General features: G+C 41.4%; 1 protein-coding gene across 2 annotated transcripts in view; it reads left to right on the top strand.

Moving 5' to 3' along the window:
• MBTPS1 (membrane bound transcription factor peptidase, site 1) overlaps positions 1–17,715 on the top strand; it is a 71,888-nt gene that overhangs the window by 34,562 nt on the left and 19,611 nt on the right. For both annotated transcript variants that reach the window (XM_036750375.1, XM_036750374.1), the window contains exons 9-16: positions 209–311; positions 2,758–2,909; positions 3,720–3,881; positions 5,617–5,761; positions 8,525–8,713; positions 9,215–9,387; positions 15,047–15,162; positions 17,115–17,271. In XM_036750375.1, coding sequence (XP_036606270.1) covers positions 209–311; positions 2,758–2,909; positions 3,720–3,881; positions 5,617–5,761; positions 8,525–8,713; positions 9,215–9,387; positions 15,047–15,162; positions 17,115–17,271 — 1,197 coding nt within the window. The remainder of the gene's footprint in view (positions 1–208; positions 312–2,757; positions 2,910–3,719; positions 3,882–5,616; positions 5,762–8,524; positions 8,714–9,214; positions 9,388–15,046; positions 15,163–17,114; positions 17,272–17,715) is intronic.

Raw genomic sequence — 17,715 nt, 5'->3', positions numbered from 1 at the left:
GAGCAAAGCCCAGGAGGGGGATGATGATGGTGGGCTTAAGAGATAAAAGAAGTTGTTTCCAGGCATCGATCCATCAGAGCTGGAGAGGGTTGTCACAGAATGAATGCAGTGAAACCTTAGACATTTTGGATTGGAACTTGCTGTTGCTGAGATTATTCATTGCCGTTTTTTGTTTCTCCTCCTTACTTGTTTTTGTGCCTCAATTTAGCACTCTCAATAACCCTGCTGATCAGATGGATGTGATAGGAGTAGGCGGAATTGACTTTGAAGATAATATAGCTCGCTTTTCTTCTAGGGGGATGACTACCTGGGTAAGCCTTTCTTTATTTTGAGTATCATTTGAAAAACTGTTCCTTTTGCTTGAGAGCCTTGGAGCTTGTTGATAGGTTGAAGTAGACAAGTAAGAGGCAGGTCCCATATTCTGGAGCCAGGGCAACAGGTGGACCATTTTTTTCCCACATTGGAAGACAAAAGGCTACTGGTGTCTGATGAGAAGAAGACAGCAAGCTTGTTGGCTTGACTCATTCACGAACTCTTGGACTGAAAGTGGAGTAGTCTCTCTCCCATTGGATGGAATGGTATAACGTTGCTGTGCAGGTGTGAACAGAAGGGCGTGCTTGTTCAAGGATAAAACAAACTTGTAGAATGGTTAAATAGAAGCAGAAGGCCATTTGAATCTCAGGGCAGCTCACAGAGCTCAGTAACATGTCACACAGTTAAACAACAAAAGTTGGTCATCGTGTTAGAATGCTTTGAGTGGTATTCACCATCTGTAGAGGAACTTGGTCAGGCCACGCTTCATTCAGGGCACATTTATTAGGAATCTGGAGTTGGGAGCGGGGAACCACGTGCAGAGCAGTGTGCTAGGCTCTAGGGTCTCCTTCCTTGAGTTAATAATTCAGCATAGGTGATAAATATCCTTGTGCAAAAATTCGACTATGATCAGGAAGGTCTGTGATGGCGTAGTACAGGGAGAGAGCTAGGCTTGGAGCCAGAGCGGCCTGGGCTCAGGTTCTGCCCTGATTCTGTTTGTGATCTTAGGTGGGTCGCTTAATCTTTCATTGCCTCTAGGCAAGCTCTTTAAGGGCTCACAAGGACATGTGTAACTCTTTAAGTTACATATGAGTTGCCATTCTACATCAGTAGGAATTTCCACACTGGGAGCTCCCCATACCAATGAAATTACAGGGTCAGACTTCGCCTCCCCCTGTATGTCCAAAAGAAAAATGCCAAGGGGGATGCAGCCAAAAGAGCAACATTGCGCTGCCACCTTGGACAAGGTCTGGAGCTGCTCTGAGCTTTGTTTTCCTTACCTGTAAAGTCAAGGAGCTGCAATAGGGGACTTCTAAGCTCCTTCTCCAGTTCTCGATCTATGCTCCATTGGTATCCAGTCAGGGAGTGATCATCCTTTCCAACCGAGGGAAGACTGGGGGAGACTTGTTGTTGGAGTGGCCTTTGACCTACATCTTGAGAGGTGGGTGGCTTGTCTGCTGGCAGAGATGTAGCAGGGGAAGTGAATGGAGAGAGTAGGACTAGCTCAGCTGGACGAACTCTCTTCTTAAAAGGCGTCAGGAAGGTGCCAGGATCTGTGAGGGATGATACAGTTGGGTGGCTGGAGTGGCCACATATGTGAGACTGGAAAGGTAGGTTGAAGACAGATTATGGAGAGCTTTCAGTACCATACTTAGAGCTTTGAACCTTTTCCTGGTGGCCTGGGGAAACATTTGAAGGGTTTTGTACAGGTGAGGGATGATAGTTTGGGAGTTCTCAAATATGTTACATAGTAAATAGGGCCCTTCTTTTGGCCTTAAGGAAGCCAGAATATTAGGAGAAGTGCATGTATGTGATTAGAGTTAAAATAACCTGCTTAGAAGCAGATGGAATACTAGAATTTAAATTGAAAAGAACTTCAGAGATCATTTAGTTCAGCTTCTAACACAAAGTAGGAGATATAAGGCTCTCGAGGTTATTTAGCCTCTGCTTGAACATTTTTGTTGATGCTGATGGGTTTCCTTGATTTGTTAAGGTGCCTATCTCATTGTTAGACAGCTGTTTGGGTTATGTAAGTCTTCTTCCTGAAATAAAGCCAAAGGCTATGCCCTGGTAACATTCCTGGCAATAGCCATCAGAAGGAGAAATTTACCTAATGGTTAAGAAGGGCAGTCATTCTACTAGTGAGTAAGGCTCCCTTCTCAATCTCAGTTTGGTGGATCATGGGTATATCATATGGTCTTTTTATAAAGTCTTCACATTGTCTTTCTGTGAAATCCTTGTAGGAACCACATCCATATTTACGTATAAAATATGTATATTTGGGAGCCTTTGTGCTTTTTTTTAGTGAATATTTCTAGTAGAGTAATTGACTATGATAATGGAATTTTTGCTCTTTTAAAATGTTTTTGATGCTAACTCAAAAGTAGTATTTGTTACCAGTAACAGTATAAAGCAGTGTTATAAAATTCATGTAAATGACTGCATTTTCGTTATAGTCGTGAACATAGTTTTATAATATATGCAGTGGGGAAATTTTATGCTAAGGCTTGGATATTTCTGAAGTTATTCTTACACAGCATTTCAGTATACTTTTCAAACAATCTATATTTACATTCAGTTTTAATGAGCTATGATTATATATATATATATACATACATATGCATATGTATGTGTATATATATGTATGTATATATATCTTGTACCAGTGTATAGCTGTGATAGGTGGATGAGAAATTCTTTTTATTTATTTTTTTTAATTCACAGGAACTCCCAGGAGGCTATGGTCGTGTGAAACCAGACATTGTCACTTATGGTTCTGGAGTGAGAGGTTCTGGTGTAAAGGGTGGGTGCCGATCTCTCTCAGGAACGAGTGTCGCTTCCCCAGTGGTAGCAGGTGCTGTCACTTTGTTAGTGAGGTGAGTATCGATTAGTAGAATCAACCTTCTGAAGTGAGTTGGTAATGCTCTGTGGATGATTCAGCATTAGCCAAAGAAAAAGCTAGGTGCCCACAGACCAAGGTGAACTTCCTACGTCCAAAAAGATTTACCTTAGGCACAGTATTAAATGAAGACAATTCTCTTTCTGTTTCTGCCCTGTTCTTGGAGTTTTGTTTCCTAATCTCTCAAGATTGGTTGGGTCAGCAGTCACTGAAGAGGCATTTGACCAAACAGGAAGATTGATTGGTCATAAGTTTGTGTTTCACACCCGTTTATTTCTGAGATGTAGGAGCATCTCAGGATTGCCTTTTATACTTATTTATTTGTAGGGTTTCTTTTTTGTTTGTTTTGTTTCGAGAGACTTTATAGTCTTGTAGACTCATAAGCTTTTAAACTGTAACACTTCCAAATTCTCCTCTCCATACAGGGGCTATTTAGGTAATATATATAGCTATGAAAAGATGAAAGGCAGTTCACTTTCTGTGCCATTTGATTTTGAATCCCCAACAAGCTGAGTCACTGATCATTATCAAGTTAGAACATTTAGCTGTTCAGACATTTGAATTTCTTAGAAGAGGGTGTGGTTTTCTTATTGGTTGTACTACACTTAAGTACTTCCATAATGAACAGAAAGTTCTCAGCTATTTCAAGGTTCCGGGCACACTCCACTTAAATTTAGGGCCCAAGAAGCCCCTGCTAGGCTCTTAGGATCTTAAGGTCCAGTTGGGGATCACAGATTTGTAGTTTTTTCACCAAGAGAAAACAGTAAGTGAATGTGTGGTTTTTCAGTACTGTCCAGAAGCGTGAAATGGTGAATCCAGCAAGCATGAAGCAGGCCTTGATTGCATCAGCCCGACGCCTTCCTGGGGTCAATATGTTTGAGCAGGGACATGGCAAACTGGACCTTCTGAGAGCCTATCAGATTCTCAATAGCTACAAACCACAGGCAAGGTTGGTTTCCCCTCTTCTGAAACTTAGCATGTGTGGATGATGGACAATATGTCTTTTTGTGTTGTGTACACACACATACACACACACACACACACACACACACAAAATCCCTTCCCCGCCCCCCTCCCTCCAAATAGTTGTGATCAGATGACTTCTTAAACACTCAGGAAACTTTGGAGCTGATGATTAAAAGGCAGTGGGTGACAGGCAGCTTTTACTGTATGTGAATGAGTAGTTTTGGTTTTATTTTTGAAATTTAAGTGCTTTAAAAGTAGTGATTTTTTTAAATGCTACTATTTTAAATGAATTTTTTGCGGAGAGTACAAGTATACTCATTGTTTTTAAATGCTTTTTTATTTAGAAGAGTTACCTTTGTTAGAATGGTCTAGTATAAGAATGTTTCTGATCAAATTTGGGAGAGTAGGTGTAACTTTTTGCAAAAGCTTCAGTTATTTCCAAGAATTTGTGAGGTGGTATTTTGATTCTGTCAGTAGTGAAGCTGAGGTCACCTCATAGTTGCTTTTTAAGTCATGTGGGTTAACTTTCACAGATGATGTTTAGAAATGATGGTAGATAAGTCATTGATTCATTCTGAGAGTTAAAAAGGAAATGCAGGGGGGCAGCTAGGTGGGGCCATAGTGCATAGAGCATCAACCCTGTAGTCAGGAGGACCGGAGTTCAAATATGACCTCAGACACGATAGCTGTGTGACCTTGGGCGATTCACTTAACCCTGATTGCCTTTAAAAAAAAAAAAGAAATGCACAAAATATTCATTTGCTTTCCTATCTGTGTTTTTTTTAAAACTCTTATCTTAATAGTCAGTGAGCACTTACTAAGCACTCAGTATGTGCCAGGCACTCTGCTAAGTGCTTGGGATACAAGCTGCCCTCAAACAGCTGAGTTTTGAAGGGAGAAAGCTAGGAAGTATAGGTGAGGAGGCAGTGTGGTCAGCTGTGGAGTCAGGAAGATCTGGGTTCAGGTTCCCTGCTAACTCATCCTGGCAAATCCTGTAACCTCTCAATGCCCTAGGCAATTCTCTATGACTCTGAGTTACCACCCCTGCTCATCTGCCAAAGTGGAGGAAACTTCCAGCCCAGGAATTTTTCGTGCCATGAGATAATGGAACTAGAACCCCCGGACTCCCACTGCCCCCAGGCAAATGAGAAAAATGATTTTTTTTTCTTATTATATTAATAACCAATTTTGTACATGGACCCAGAGATTTTTTTTGTCTCACTTTCCTTCATTCAAAGCCTAGCTTCCCAAGGACATTTCTGACCTTGCGCAAAGAATTCACCCCACTTGGACTATCTCATCTAGGTGGAATTCTCATCCACCATGGTTCGTGGTTCATTGACTGGGTGGAAAATAGGTTTTTTTGTATAGATTGCTGGAGGTGGAATGACCTAAGAGTAATGACATAATCAGTGTCACATCCCCTAGCTCCTCGTTAGAATAAGCCCACCTCTGTTATGATGTTTAGTACTATATAGTCTTTCCTTAATTGTTAGCCAGAGTTGATTTTTATGCATCAGGGACAACCCCTTTTCCAAAGGTATTTAACTATTTGGTGGTCCCCAAGGTTCATCTTTGGTTTCCAAGAAAACCAATGACCTCAATTCATTGATTATTTGCTAGCCGTAGTTAATAAAGTGATTATGAGTTGCCCAGAAACTGTGTCTCTTGAACTTCTCCTTTGTCTCAAATCTTAATAGTGTATTGTTTGTTTTCAGTCTGAGTCCCAGCTACATAGACCTGACCGAGTGCCCATACATGTGGCCTTACTGCTCCCAGCCCATCTACTACGGAGGGATGCCAACCATAGTCAATGTCACCATTCTTAATGGCATGGGTGTCACTGGGAGGATTGTAGACAAGGTAAGCCCCCTTTTTTCTGCTTTGACTGTGACATGATCTACCAAGCAGCTGTGTGAATTAGCTTCTGCCAGTGGGGTTTAGTTCTTGGTAAGAGTACTAATCAAGTTGTTGGTGCTCTTCCCTAATAATTGTGGGCTTCATGCTCGATTCAGTGAATCATACTTTACTCTCCATTGTTACCATCCAACATCAAGAGCATGTGATGCTTTTCACATGTGCCATTTCCTCCATTAGATTGTAAGGGCAGGGACAGACACTTTTCATCTCTGTATCACCAGGGCTCAGCTCAGGTGCATGAACATGGTGTACCCTTCATAAAAATTTGTTGATTGGATGTTTCAGATCTTGGCTGTTTCATGAACGTATTCTAAGTAGCCAGCACTGGTTCCTCACTGTGGCGGCTCTTTGTGGCACGGCAGTGACTTTGGGCTCTCACTGGCTGTGCCAGCTGTGTTCAAGCTCGTTCACACCTGGTGCCTGCACCTGGTAAAGGGCTTTTTGTCCATCACATGAGGACCAGCCGGACTGAGTCTGAGAAGCTCATTCTGAACAGGTTGGCTGAAGGCTTATGAAACTGTTGACCATAGTACTCTTGAAGATCATCTGTTAAGTCATAAAGACACTGTGCGAGAGAGCCCATGCCATGAAGTTATAGGTCCTTAAATATTTTCAGAACAGTAAAAAGTGTTTTGGAAAAATGAAATTAGGCACAGGGAGGAAAACATTCAAAAATCTAATCACTCAAGAATCTCACATCATGCAACAAGTAAGCTCCACCAGGATGTTTCACTTGGATATAAAAAAATCACATCATAAACAAATCAGAGTGGCAAGGGAAAAATGACTTTTCCTGTCTGTGGATAAGGGAAGAATTCATGACCATCCCAGGGGTAGCAAGGAGGAGTACAGAAAATTGCAATGGACAATTTTGGTTACATAAAGTTAGAAGATTTCCCACAAGCAAAACCAACATAGCTAAAGTTAGAAGGAAATCAGTTTACTGAGAGAATCTTTACAATAAATTTTTCTGATAAAGGCCTTTCATCTCCAAGATAGAAATAAATCCATTGTAAGAGTAAAAGCCATTTGCTAATTGATAAATGGTCAAAAGCTTTGAACAGGCAGTTTTCAAAGGAAGATATTTAAGCTATGAACAGGCATATGAAAAAATGTTCCAAATCACTAATAATTAGGGAGATAAAAATTAAAGCAGTGATGAGGCTCAACCTGATACCTGTGAGATTATCAGAGATGACAGAAATGTAAAATGACAAAGGTTGGAGCGGCCACGGGAAAATGGGTCCGCTAATGCCACTGTAGCTGGACCTGGGGATTGGCTGAGCTCTTCTGGGGAGCAGTTTGCAGGTGTGCCCCCAGATCACCACTGTGCATATCCTTTGACCTGGCAGTATTTCTTCTATGACTGTTACCCTAAAGAGATCAAAGACAGAGGCAAAGGACCTATATGTACAAATATTTGTAGTGGCTCTTTTTTTATAGTGACAAAGAACAGTGCCCATCACTTGGGAAAGGCTGCACAAATTGTGGTATATGAGTATGATGTAACATTACTGTACTGTAAGAAAGGAAATGATGAAAGGACAATTTCAGAGAAAGCTGGGAAGACTTGTATGAACTGTTGCAGAGTGAAGTGAGCAGAGCCCAGAAAACCATTTATGTAATAAAAATTTATATAGTAATTTGTTTCTAAAGACAAACAACTTTGAAAGACTTAAGCACTGATTAATGTTACAATTCCACCACAATTCCAAAAAATCCATCTTGACATAGAGGGATGAACCCAGGGTGTAGAATAAGATGCACATTTTTTGGACGTGACCAGTGCAGGAATTTGTTTTGCTTGGCTGTTCAGATGTTTCAAGGGTTTTTTTCCTCCCTTTTTTCTCTTCAAGGGGGGATAGGCTGGGGAGGTGAGAGGGAAAAAGAACAAATATTTGTTAATTGAGAAAAAAAAGCACTAAAAAGTCTTTTTTAAGAAGGAAAAAAAATATGGTCAAATTAAAGTTAATTTATCTTTCCCCAAGTTATTTCCCTTGTGTGCTTCTTTTGCTGTTTCCCCTTAGACTCATACAGCAATCAAAAAGCAGTGTGTTAAACATAGATATCTCCATTACTTTCAAAAGCCCTGTATAGTTTGGCACAGTGAATAATAGAGCATTGGTCTTGGAGTCAGGAAGGTCTGAGTTAAAATCAGGCCTCAGACACTTACTGGTTGTGTGACCTTGGCAAGTCACTTACACACTGATTGCCTCAGTTTCCTACCTCCCAGGATCAAATGAGAGAATATTTATAGTTTTTAGCAAAGTTTCTTGCACATAGTAGGTGTTAATAAATGCTTGTTTCTTTTTTTCCTTCCTATATAATTAGAGCTTTCCCCCTCCTCTTTAGAAAAAATAAGAATAGTTACATCCTGAATAATCTTTCCCTGTGCTATCTGAAGATAGCTCAAGTGCTGGTCTTTAGGCCTTTCTGATTGGTAATGCTGGGTACCACAATGAGCTGTTTTGGTGTGAGATTGCTTCCGACCTAGGAATAGATCCTGTGTCACCAATTCTCAGATCCTCTTAATTTTTGAAAGGTAACATTCCCCCCTTCTGTCTTCCCTTCCTCCCCAGAAAAAAAGATATCAGAGAGTGGATTTTTTAGTTAAGTTAGCAATTTGAGTTCATTTCTCCTATCTACATATGAGCGTTCCCCTTAAGAACTTCCCCTTAACCGTTATTCTTTCTCTTCTATCTCCAGCCCGACTGGCAGCCCTATTTACCACAGAATGGAGATAATATTGAAGTCGCCTTCGCCTACTCCTCAGTGCTGTGGCCTTGGTCAGGCTATCTCGCTATTTCCATTTCTGTAACAAAGAAAGCAGCCTCCTGGGAAGGCATTGCCCAGGGTCATGTCATGATCACAGTATCCTCCCCTGCAGATATTGAAGTAAGTTTTGGGTGCTTACATAGTTCATTCCAAAAAGGGGTAAGGATTATTAAGGTGTTCTTTTTTTTATATTTTCCTGATTGGAAATGGCAAGGCAGACTAATGTCTAAGTGGTGGATTTAAAATGGAATAGACATAACTGGGCTTGTAGGCTGTTTGAGACTTGGAGGGTTTTAGAGCTTTAGAAAATTTTACATAGCTTTAGAAAGTGAAATTGACAAGTAGTAAGCATTATGATGCCTCATTTTTCAGCCTATCCCTAATGATGACAGGGCTGCAGATATGTTAAATTAAACATAAAGTCCAAGCCCTGAGTGCAATTCCATGGAATTGATTAGAGGGGTTCTTCTGGTTTGAGTTGTTATTAGAAACTGTCTTCAAAATTTTGGGGTTAAATTGGAAAATCATAGTGAAATTCCATCAAGTTATGACTGTCATAACCAGTGAAATTTCATTCTCTCTCCTTGGAAAAGGTTAACTTATGCTTCTTTCTCTCTTCAGTCTAAAAGTGGTGCAGAACAGACATCAACTGTGAAGCTCCCAATTAAGGTGAAGATTATTCCTACTCCTCCTCGAAGCAAGAGAGTCCTCTGGGATCAGTATCACAATCTCCGCTATCCACCAGGATACTTCCCCAGGGATAATTTGAGAATGAAAAATGACCCCTTGGATTGGTAGGCATCTGCCAAGTAGAAACACAGATTGAGGGTCTTGGTGACTCCAGTCTTGTAATATGTTTTATTTTCCGTAGTTTCTATTCTGACTGCAAGAGGTGACATATCTGGCCACCCCTGTAGTTGGGACTGACATGTATTGGGGGTGTCGCACAGGATCTCAGATGAGATTTCTTTTGTTAGCACTTGTGCTGTTTTTAAGCAGAATCCTCAGCTTTGATGGTTGGAGAGAAGGAAAATTGGTGTTACTTCCTGACATTTAATTAATAGCTGTCCATGCAGTTTATGTGAATATCAGTGGGCAGCTCTTTGTTCTTTCAAAGCAGAAATAGGGAGAAAGTCAGGCAGAGGCAGAGAGAGAGAAGGAGAAAGAAGGGAAAAGGTAGAGGGAAGAGGGAGAAGGAGAGAGAGAGAATGGAGGGGGAGAGGAAAAGAGAAGAAGGAGAGAGAATATGTGTTATTTTGTTAGAAAAACTTTTTTTGGTATCTGGGAAACGGAAGGTTCTGAATGAGAGATGGTATATACAGCAAATCTCAGATTAATGTCCATAGGAATTAGCAAATATAAAATTGTACCTCATTGGTCATTCTGATATCAACAGTGGTTTTTAGCTTGTCTGTACTAAGAGCTTAATCAAAAAAAATGTCCTTTAAACAAAGAGAAAACACAAACCCAGTTGTCAATAAATACAATTTTGGTTTGATGATAATGGAGACTGTAACAGTCTTCATTTGGGGATGAAGATGCTGCCATAAGCACAGTCTTATCACTTTGTTGCTCTATGATCGACATCAGCAGAGATGAAGGAATTATGGAAGGAGTGTAGTAGTTGATGGAGTGATGGGAGCAGGATGGCTAGATTTTCCTTCCATTGCTAATTAACAGTAATTTAATGATATTGGTGACTTAGCTGTCCAAAAATGAACTTTGATTTTCATTGTAAACACAAAACATGATTGAAGAGCTTAAGACTTTCATAAAACAGGATGGAAACTTCTTTAGTTTCTGTTTATCTGTCTTAGTGACAGATTATAGATGATACCTCCCTGCTTCCAAAGAAAGAATTCAGAAATGTAGCTGTCATTTTAATGGCAATTTCAATTCAGTTCAATTGTATTTTTTTTAATGCAATTTATTTATTTAACATATTTGGTTTTCAGCATTGATTTTCACAACAGTTTGAATTACAAATTTTCTCCCCATTTCTGCCCTCCCCCCCCACTCCAAGATGGCGTATATTCTGGTTGCCCTGTTCCCCAGTCAGCCCTCCCCTCTATCACCCCCCTCCCCTCTCATCCCCTTTTCCCTTCCTTTCTTGTAGGGCAAGATAAATTTCTACGCCCCATTGCCTGTGTATCTTATTTTTTAGTTGCATACAAAAAGTTTTTTTGTTTTTGAACATCTGATTTTAAAACTTTGAGTTCCAAATTCCCTTCCCTCTTCCCTTCCCACCCACCCTCCCTAAGAAGTTGAGCAATTCAACCTAGGCCACACATGTATTATTATGTATAACCCTTCCACAATACTCATGTTGTGAAAGGCTAACTACATTTTGCTCCTTCCCAACCCATCCCGCTTTATTGAATTTTCTTCCTTGACCCTGTCCCCTTTCCAAAGTGTTTGTTTTGATTACCTCCACCCCCATCTGCCCTCCACTCCATCATCCCCCTGCCTTTTATTTTTTTTTTTTTATCTTCCTCCCTCTTCTTTCCTGTGGGGTAAGATACCCAACTGAGTATGTATGGTATTCCCCCTCAGGCCAAATCTGATGAGAGCAAGGTTCACTCATTCCCCCCTCACCTGCCCACTCCCCTCCTCTCCTAGAACTGCTTCCTCTTGCCACCTTTAGGGGAGATAATCCACCCCATTCTATCTCTCCCTATCTCCCTCTCTCAGTAAGTTACTCTCTCATCCCTTAATTTCATTTTATTTCTTTTAGCTATCTTCCCTTCATCCTCAACTCACCCTGTGTCTGCTCTCTTTCTTTTACATATATATATATATACACATACATACACATACATACATATACACATAGATACATGCATACATACACATTCACTTATATATATACATAAACATATATATATGCATATATATATATGCATATTCCCTTCAACTACCCTAATACTGAGGTCTCATGAATCATACTCATCATCTTTCCATGTAGGAATGTAAACAAAACAGTTCAACTTTAGTAAGTCCCTTGCAATTTCCGTTTCTTGATTACCTTTTCATGCTTCTCTTGATTCTTGTGTTTGAAAGTCAAATTTTCTATTCAGTTCTGGTCTTTTCACTGAGAAAGCTTGAAAGTCCTCCATTTTATTGAAAGTCCATATTTTGCCTTGGAACATGATACTCAGTTTTGCTGGGTAGGTGATTCTAGGTTTTAATCCTAGCTCCATTGACCTCCGGAATATCGCATTCCACGCCCTTCGATCTCTTAATGTAGAAGCTGCCAGGTCTTGGGTTATTCTGATTGGGTTTCCACAATATTCAAATTGTTTCTTTCTGGCTGCTTGCAGTATTTTCTCCTTGATCTGGGAGCTCTGGAATTTGGCAACAATATTCCTAGGAGATTTCTTTTTGGGATCTATTTGCGGAGGCGATCGATGGATTCTTTCAATTTCTATTTTGCCCTGTGGCTCTAGAATATCAGGGCAGTTCTCCTTGATAATTTCCTGAAAGATGGTATCTAGGCTCTTTTTTTGATCATGGCTTTCAGGTAGTCCAATAATTTTTAAATTATCTCTCCTGGATCTATTTTCCAGGTCAGTGGTTTTTCCAAGGAGATATTTCACATTGTCTTCCATTTTTTCATTCCTCTGGTTCTGTTTTATAATATCCTGATTTCTCATAAAGTCACTAGCTTCCACTTGCTCCAATCTAATTTTTAAAGTAGTATTTTCTTCAGTGGTCTTTTGGACCTCCTTTTCCATTTGGCTAATTCTGCCTTTCAAGGAATTCTTCTCCTCATTGGCTTTTTGGAGCTCTTTTGCCATTTGAGTTAGTCTGTTTTTTAAGGTGTTGTTTTCTTCAGTGTATTTTTCAGTATTTTTTTGGGTCTCCTTTAGCAAGTCATTGACTTGTTTTTCATGGTTTTCTCGCATCCTTCTTATTTCTCTTCCCAATTTTTCCTCTACTTCTCTAACTTGCTTTTCCAAATCCTTTTTGAGTTCTTCTATGGTCTGGGGCCAGTTCATGTTTTTCTTGGAGGCTTTGGTTGTAGGCTCTATGACTTTGCTGTCTTCTTTAGGCTGTATGTTTTGGTCTTCTTTGTCACCAAAGAAAGAATCCAAAGTCTGAGACTGAATCTGGGCGCGTTTTCGAGTCCTGGCCATATTCCCAACCCACTAACTTGACCCTTGAGCTTTTCAGTGGGGTATGACTGCTTGTAGATTACAGGGTTCTATGTTCTACGTTTGGGGGGGGAGGTGCCAGCTCTGTCAGAGCCGCACTCCTCCTTCCCCAAGGACCCCCAGTCCAGACTGGGCTCAGATCTTCCGCAGGCTGTGCACCCCTGCTGTGATCCGCCACTTAATTCCCCCCACCAGGTGGGCCTGGAGCAGGAAGTAACAACAGCTGTAGCTGCCCCACCTCCGCTGCCCCCGGGGCTGGAAGCCGAACCGCGAACTCCTTCCACTCCCGCAGCTTTTCCCACTAACCTTCTCCGCAGTCTTTGGTGTTTGTGGGTCGAGGGGTCTGGTAACTGCTCACTTATTCAGGGCGCTAGGGCCCCCTCCGCCCGGCTTCTGGTCTGGATCGTCCACGCCGCTCAGGCTGGGCTCTGCTCCACTCCGTTCCCAGCTCCCAGCTCCGTGTGGAATAGACCTCACCCAGAGACCATCCGGGCTGTCCTGGGCTGGAGCCCTGCTTCCCTCTGCTGTTCTGTGGGTTCTGCCGTTCTAGAATTGGTTCAGAGCCATTTTTATAGGTTTTTGGAGGGACTCGGGTACGGAGCTCACTCTAGTCCGTGCTTACCAGCCGCCATCTTGGCTCCGCCCCCCAGTTCAATTGTATTTTAAACACAATTCCATCTCCTCTTGATGGAAAGTTCATTCTCTCCTTGGACTGAATATTAAAGATCTCATTTTCAGAAAGTTCTGGTGGTATTGCCCAGCCCTTTTTAATCCTCATATTCATATTGACTATCAGAAATCCAAATAAAAGGATTCCTAATATAAGGAAGCCTCTAATTAAAACACTCTGGGTTTTACAGAATTTGGAACCTCTTTTGTCACAGCTGCTGTTGTCCTGTGGAGTGTCTGGCTTTTCTCGATTTGCAGTTTTCCATCCCTTGAAGGCTGGGGGTATAGTGAAGGAGAGTAGGATCTGCCTGGCTCCTAGGAAGAGAGGAAATTGCCTTCTCTCCTTTTGATGGGGGGAATTGTAGACCCTTTGATCTAATTCTCTTTAACAATAACAGCTATTATATCTTCTGGCCCTGGGGCTCTTGTGATTCCGCTCAGAGGGCACCCAGGTTAGCTGTCTTCATTTTATCCAGCCATTCTCCTTTGGGCTGCCATTATACCCTGTTGCTCCCTGCCTTTTCAGTTTCCTTTTGTGTTTTCCTTCCCTCCTTGGATTGTAAATTCCTCGAGGGCAGGGACTGGCTTTCTTTTTCTTCTTTGTATTCCTTTCCTTCCCCCCCCCCCTTCACATTAGCATAGGCAGTTGGTAAATGTTTATTGACTGACTATTAATATTAATAACTAGCATTTACATAGTACTTTAAGGTTGGTAAATGCTATATACAAGTTTTCTCATTTGGTTCTCCACTTGATTTTTATCTCCCCACCACTCCCCGTGTTTCCAGGGAAAGGGAAGGAAGCTAGAATCTCTGGGTGTTGTATTCTACATGTGTTACATTATATTGTACTTTAGCAAAATAATACTTGATATATGTTACATATATACTCCCTCCATTGATACAGATTGCAGCCCCTTCCTTCTGTGCAGCTCTTCCCAGAAATCCACATGGCTTCTGCCTGTCATCTTAGGGGTATCTGGCATTACCAAGTATTTGTAGATATACATGCACATTAGAGATTTGTGAAGCCTGGGGGGCAGGGCTAGGGTGGGGTGTTTTCCATTGCTTCTCTCTTCACACCGGATGGCCAGGCTCTGTTTGGCACAGATGACTCCCCAACATGTCCCTTCTGCCCGTGGTGTTTCTTGTTGTGTAGCATTCTTCTGTTGGTCTTCTGTGTCTATCTCGGAGGAGACTCAGAGGAGACACAGTCTCTGACTTCAGATATTTGAAGAATGATCATGTGGAATAGAGGTTAGTTTCATTCTGTTTGGCTTCTTGGGGGACAGCTAGGACTAGGGAATTAGAGGGAGGCACATTTTGGCTCTCTCCTGAAGATCTTCTGAACTATCAAAGCTGTGTCAAAATAGAATAGACTACCCTGTGAGAGGTAGTGAGTTTCCTATCACTGAATGTGTTTTATAGGGGACTTATGCAAGGGCTTGAAGTAGATAGCCTCTGAGATCCTTTACAATTCTGAAATTCTGTGCTGCTGTGATGTTGGCATGGCCTGGTCAGGGTTCTGTTCAAGAAATAACATGTGACTTAAATCATATCAAAGAACTCGGTGGTGGTTTGATTCTCTGTGGATGCAGTTTGATTAAAGGTGGCTGCTTCATTTTCTGCAGGAATGGGGACCACATCCACACCAACTTCAGGGACATGTACCAGCATCTGAGAAGTATGGGATACTTTGTGGAAGTCCTTGGCTCACCCTTCACGTGTTTTGATGCCAGTCAGTATGGTGAGCATGAGCAAGTCTCTTTTTCATTCTGTCTCATTTGAAAGTTTGTTAAATTTATTAAGTCAATCATAGTTTAAAAGCAAGATATGACAGTAACTCACAGAGGATACTTCACATGCGTTATTTCACTTGCCCCCCACAACACACTTATGAAGTAACGTAGTACAAGTTTCATTATCAGGATCATGCAGTCAGTGAAGAAATGGCTAATTAAAGAAATGAAGCAGCATGCCCCCAAGTCATGTGACCAATCAGGAGCAGTCCATGGACTCTGGCCAGATTGCTTTTCGGCATTCCCAAGGATCTCTTAATTACCAAGCCCAGTGGCCTTTTCTCCCTCCTCCTCCTCGACTCCCTGCAGCCTCTGACACTGTTGGTCACCTCCTCCTGCATCCTCTCTGCTTTCTGGATTGTAGTGACATGGTTCTCTCTGGTCCTCCTCCATCTGTAGTGGATCTTTGTCCACTTTATGCCCACTAGCCCTGGGGCCCTCTGGAGCTCTCCATCACTTGGTGATCTCCTCAGCTCAGTTCAGTCACTGTTTCTGTAGGTGATTCCCACACCTTCATCTGCAGACCTAGTCTTTGTCCTAGACTAGCTCCAGTCTTGATGCACTGGGTCATCTGCAGTCGTCCTGAAGAATATCTGGCCACTGGACCCAGATGGCTCCAGAGGAGAAAGTGAGGCTGAGGACTTCCCTCACTCAAGTCCAGTTCACTTGCATGTCATGGCATCACCTTCTGATGTCATGGTCCTCTTCAGGAATGAAGGACAAACCACAACCACAACATTTGATGAAGCGTTTGAACTGGATGTCCTTTGGGCACCTTATACACTTTATATCCAAAACAGAACTCATTATCTTTTCTCCATCACTGTCTTCTGAATTCCTTGTTTTTCTCAGTCTCCCAGATTTGCATAGTTAGTGCCATCCTTGACCTTTTATTCTCACCCCACATCTGTACTCAGTTGTTCAATCTTGTCATTTCTCCCTCCACATCTCTTATATACACCCCTCTCTCCACTCACACAACCCCCACCTTGGTGCAGACATTTGTCACCTCTTGCCTGGTCTATCATGGTAGCCATCTCGATGGTCTCCTGACCTCAAATCTCTCTTCACTGCAGTTATTCTTTCTCTCAGCTGCCAAAGTGATTTTCCTGAAGTACAGGTCTGACCGTGTAATGCTCCTCCTCTGCTCAGTAAAGCCCAGTGGCTCCCTGTCTCTTGGATTAAATATAAAATTGTTTGACTTTTACAACCTGAATCTTTCTTACCTTTCCATTAATCTCACCACAAATTCTAAGGTCCAGCCATATGGACTTACTTGATTTTTCTCATCTACAATGCTCCATTGTTTCTAATACTTTTCACAGCCTAGTCTCCAATACCTGGAATACAATTCCCTTCTCAGCTCCACTTCTGGGGATCTCCAAGGCTAGCTCTCCCCTATCCTTGCAGCATCTGTCCTGGCACATAGTTAGCATTTAATAAATGCTTGTTGGTGGGTTGATTAATTGTGACTCTAAGTTCATAGTCCTTTATACCCTACCCAGCTGCCGATCCAGTACTCCAAGTAGAATTTACCAAAACACGTTCCTCTGTTACAGAGCATTCACTGCACCATTTTTCAAAAAATGAGCACAATTTTCAAATTTTTGATCCTTTAATTTTCCCTCTTAAAGTTGCATTAAGCAGAGAGATGAACAGAAAAATAAGAACTATAAATAAAATTGGGAGTTTTGACCTGATAAGTCCTTTACTATGTTTCTGAAACAATTGCATCCTGGGATAATTCAACATTCTACTGACATTTATTAAATGCAGTATGTGTGCGATGTATTTTGCTAGAGGCCATGTATCCAAAGGTAAAAATTAAACAAGTCCTTGCCTTACGGGGTTTTTTTTAATCCTACTCTAATTTGAAAATGTGAAAATGTTGTTTATTCAGGGACCCTGCTGATGGTTGACAGTGAAGAAGAATACTTCCCAGAGGAAATAAGCAAACTGAGGAGAGATGTTGACAACGGTCTTTCACTTATAGTGTTCAGTGACTGGTACAACACGTCAGTGATGAGAAAAGTCAAGTTTTATGATGAAAATACAAGGTACTGCTGTGAGGTGGCACTTGGAAAGCAGGCTTGACCCTTGGTATTCATTTTAACTTGGGAACAGTTTATTAATAATCACAGGGAAGCAATTGTTCATGCCATTGCTAGCCTCTTTGAGCTGTAAGGGAAATATTTAGGGACTCTCTGTTAGCAAGGGAAGTTAAAAGTATGCCTTCCTTTATGTAGTCTTTAACATTGCATGTCAAGTTAATTTTTGTGAAGTATGTCTTTAAAAACATGTACCAGTAAGGCAAGATTCACGATATCAATGGTGACCATGAATATGCCTGCATAGTTCGGAATCGCAAAATATAAGAGACTCTATGTAGAAGACAGAAGAAGTAAAACATTTATTCAGACACCAGAGGATCAAGTCCCAAAACCAATAATTCCAATTCAACATAGCAACAATTGTATCCCAGAACCAGTAAGTCCACTTCA

Source organism: Trichosurus vulpecula, chromosome 3, assembly GCF_011100635.1.
Source record: "Trichosurus vulpecula isolate mTriVul1 chromosome 3, mTriVul1.pri, whole genome shotgun sequence".
NCBI classification, from domain to species: domain Eukaryota; kingdom Metazoa; phylum Chordata; class Mammalia; order Diprotodontia; family Phalangeridae; genus Trichosurus; species Trichosurus vulpecula.
This window is presented reverse-complemented; position numbering and strand designations above follow the sequence as displayed.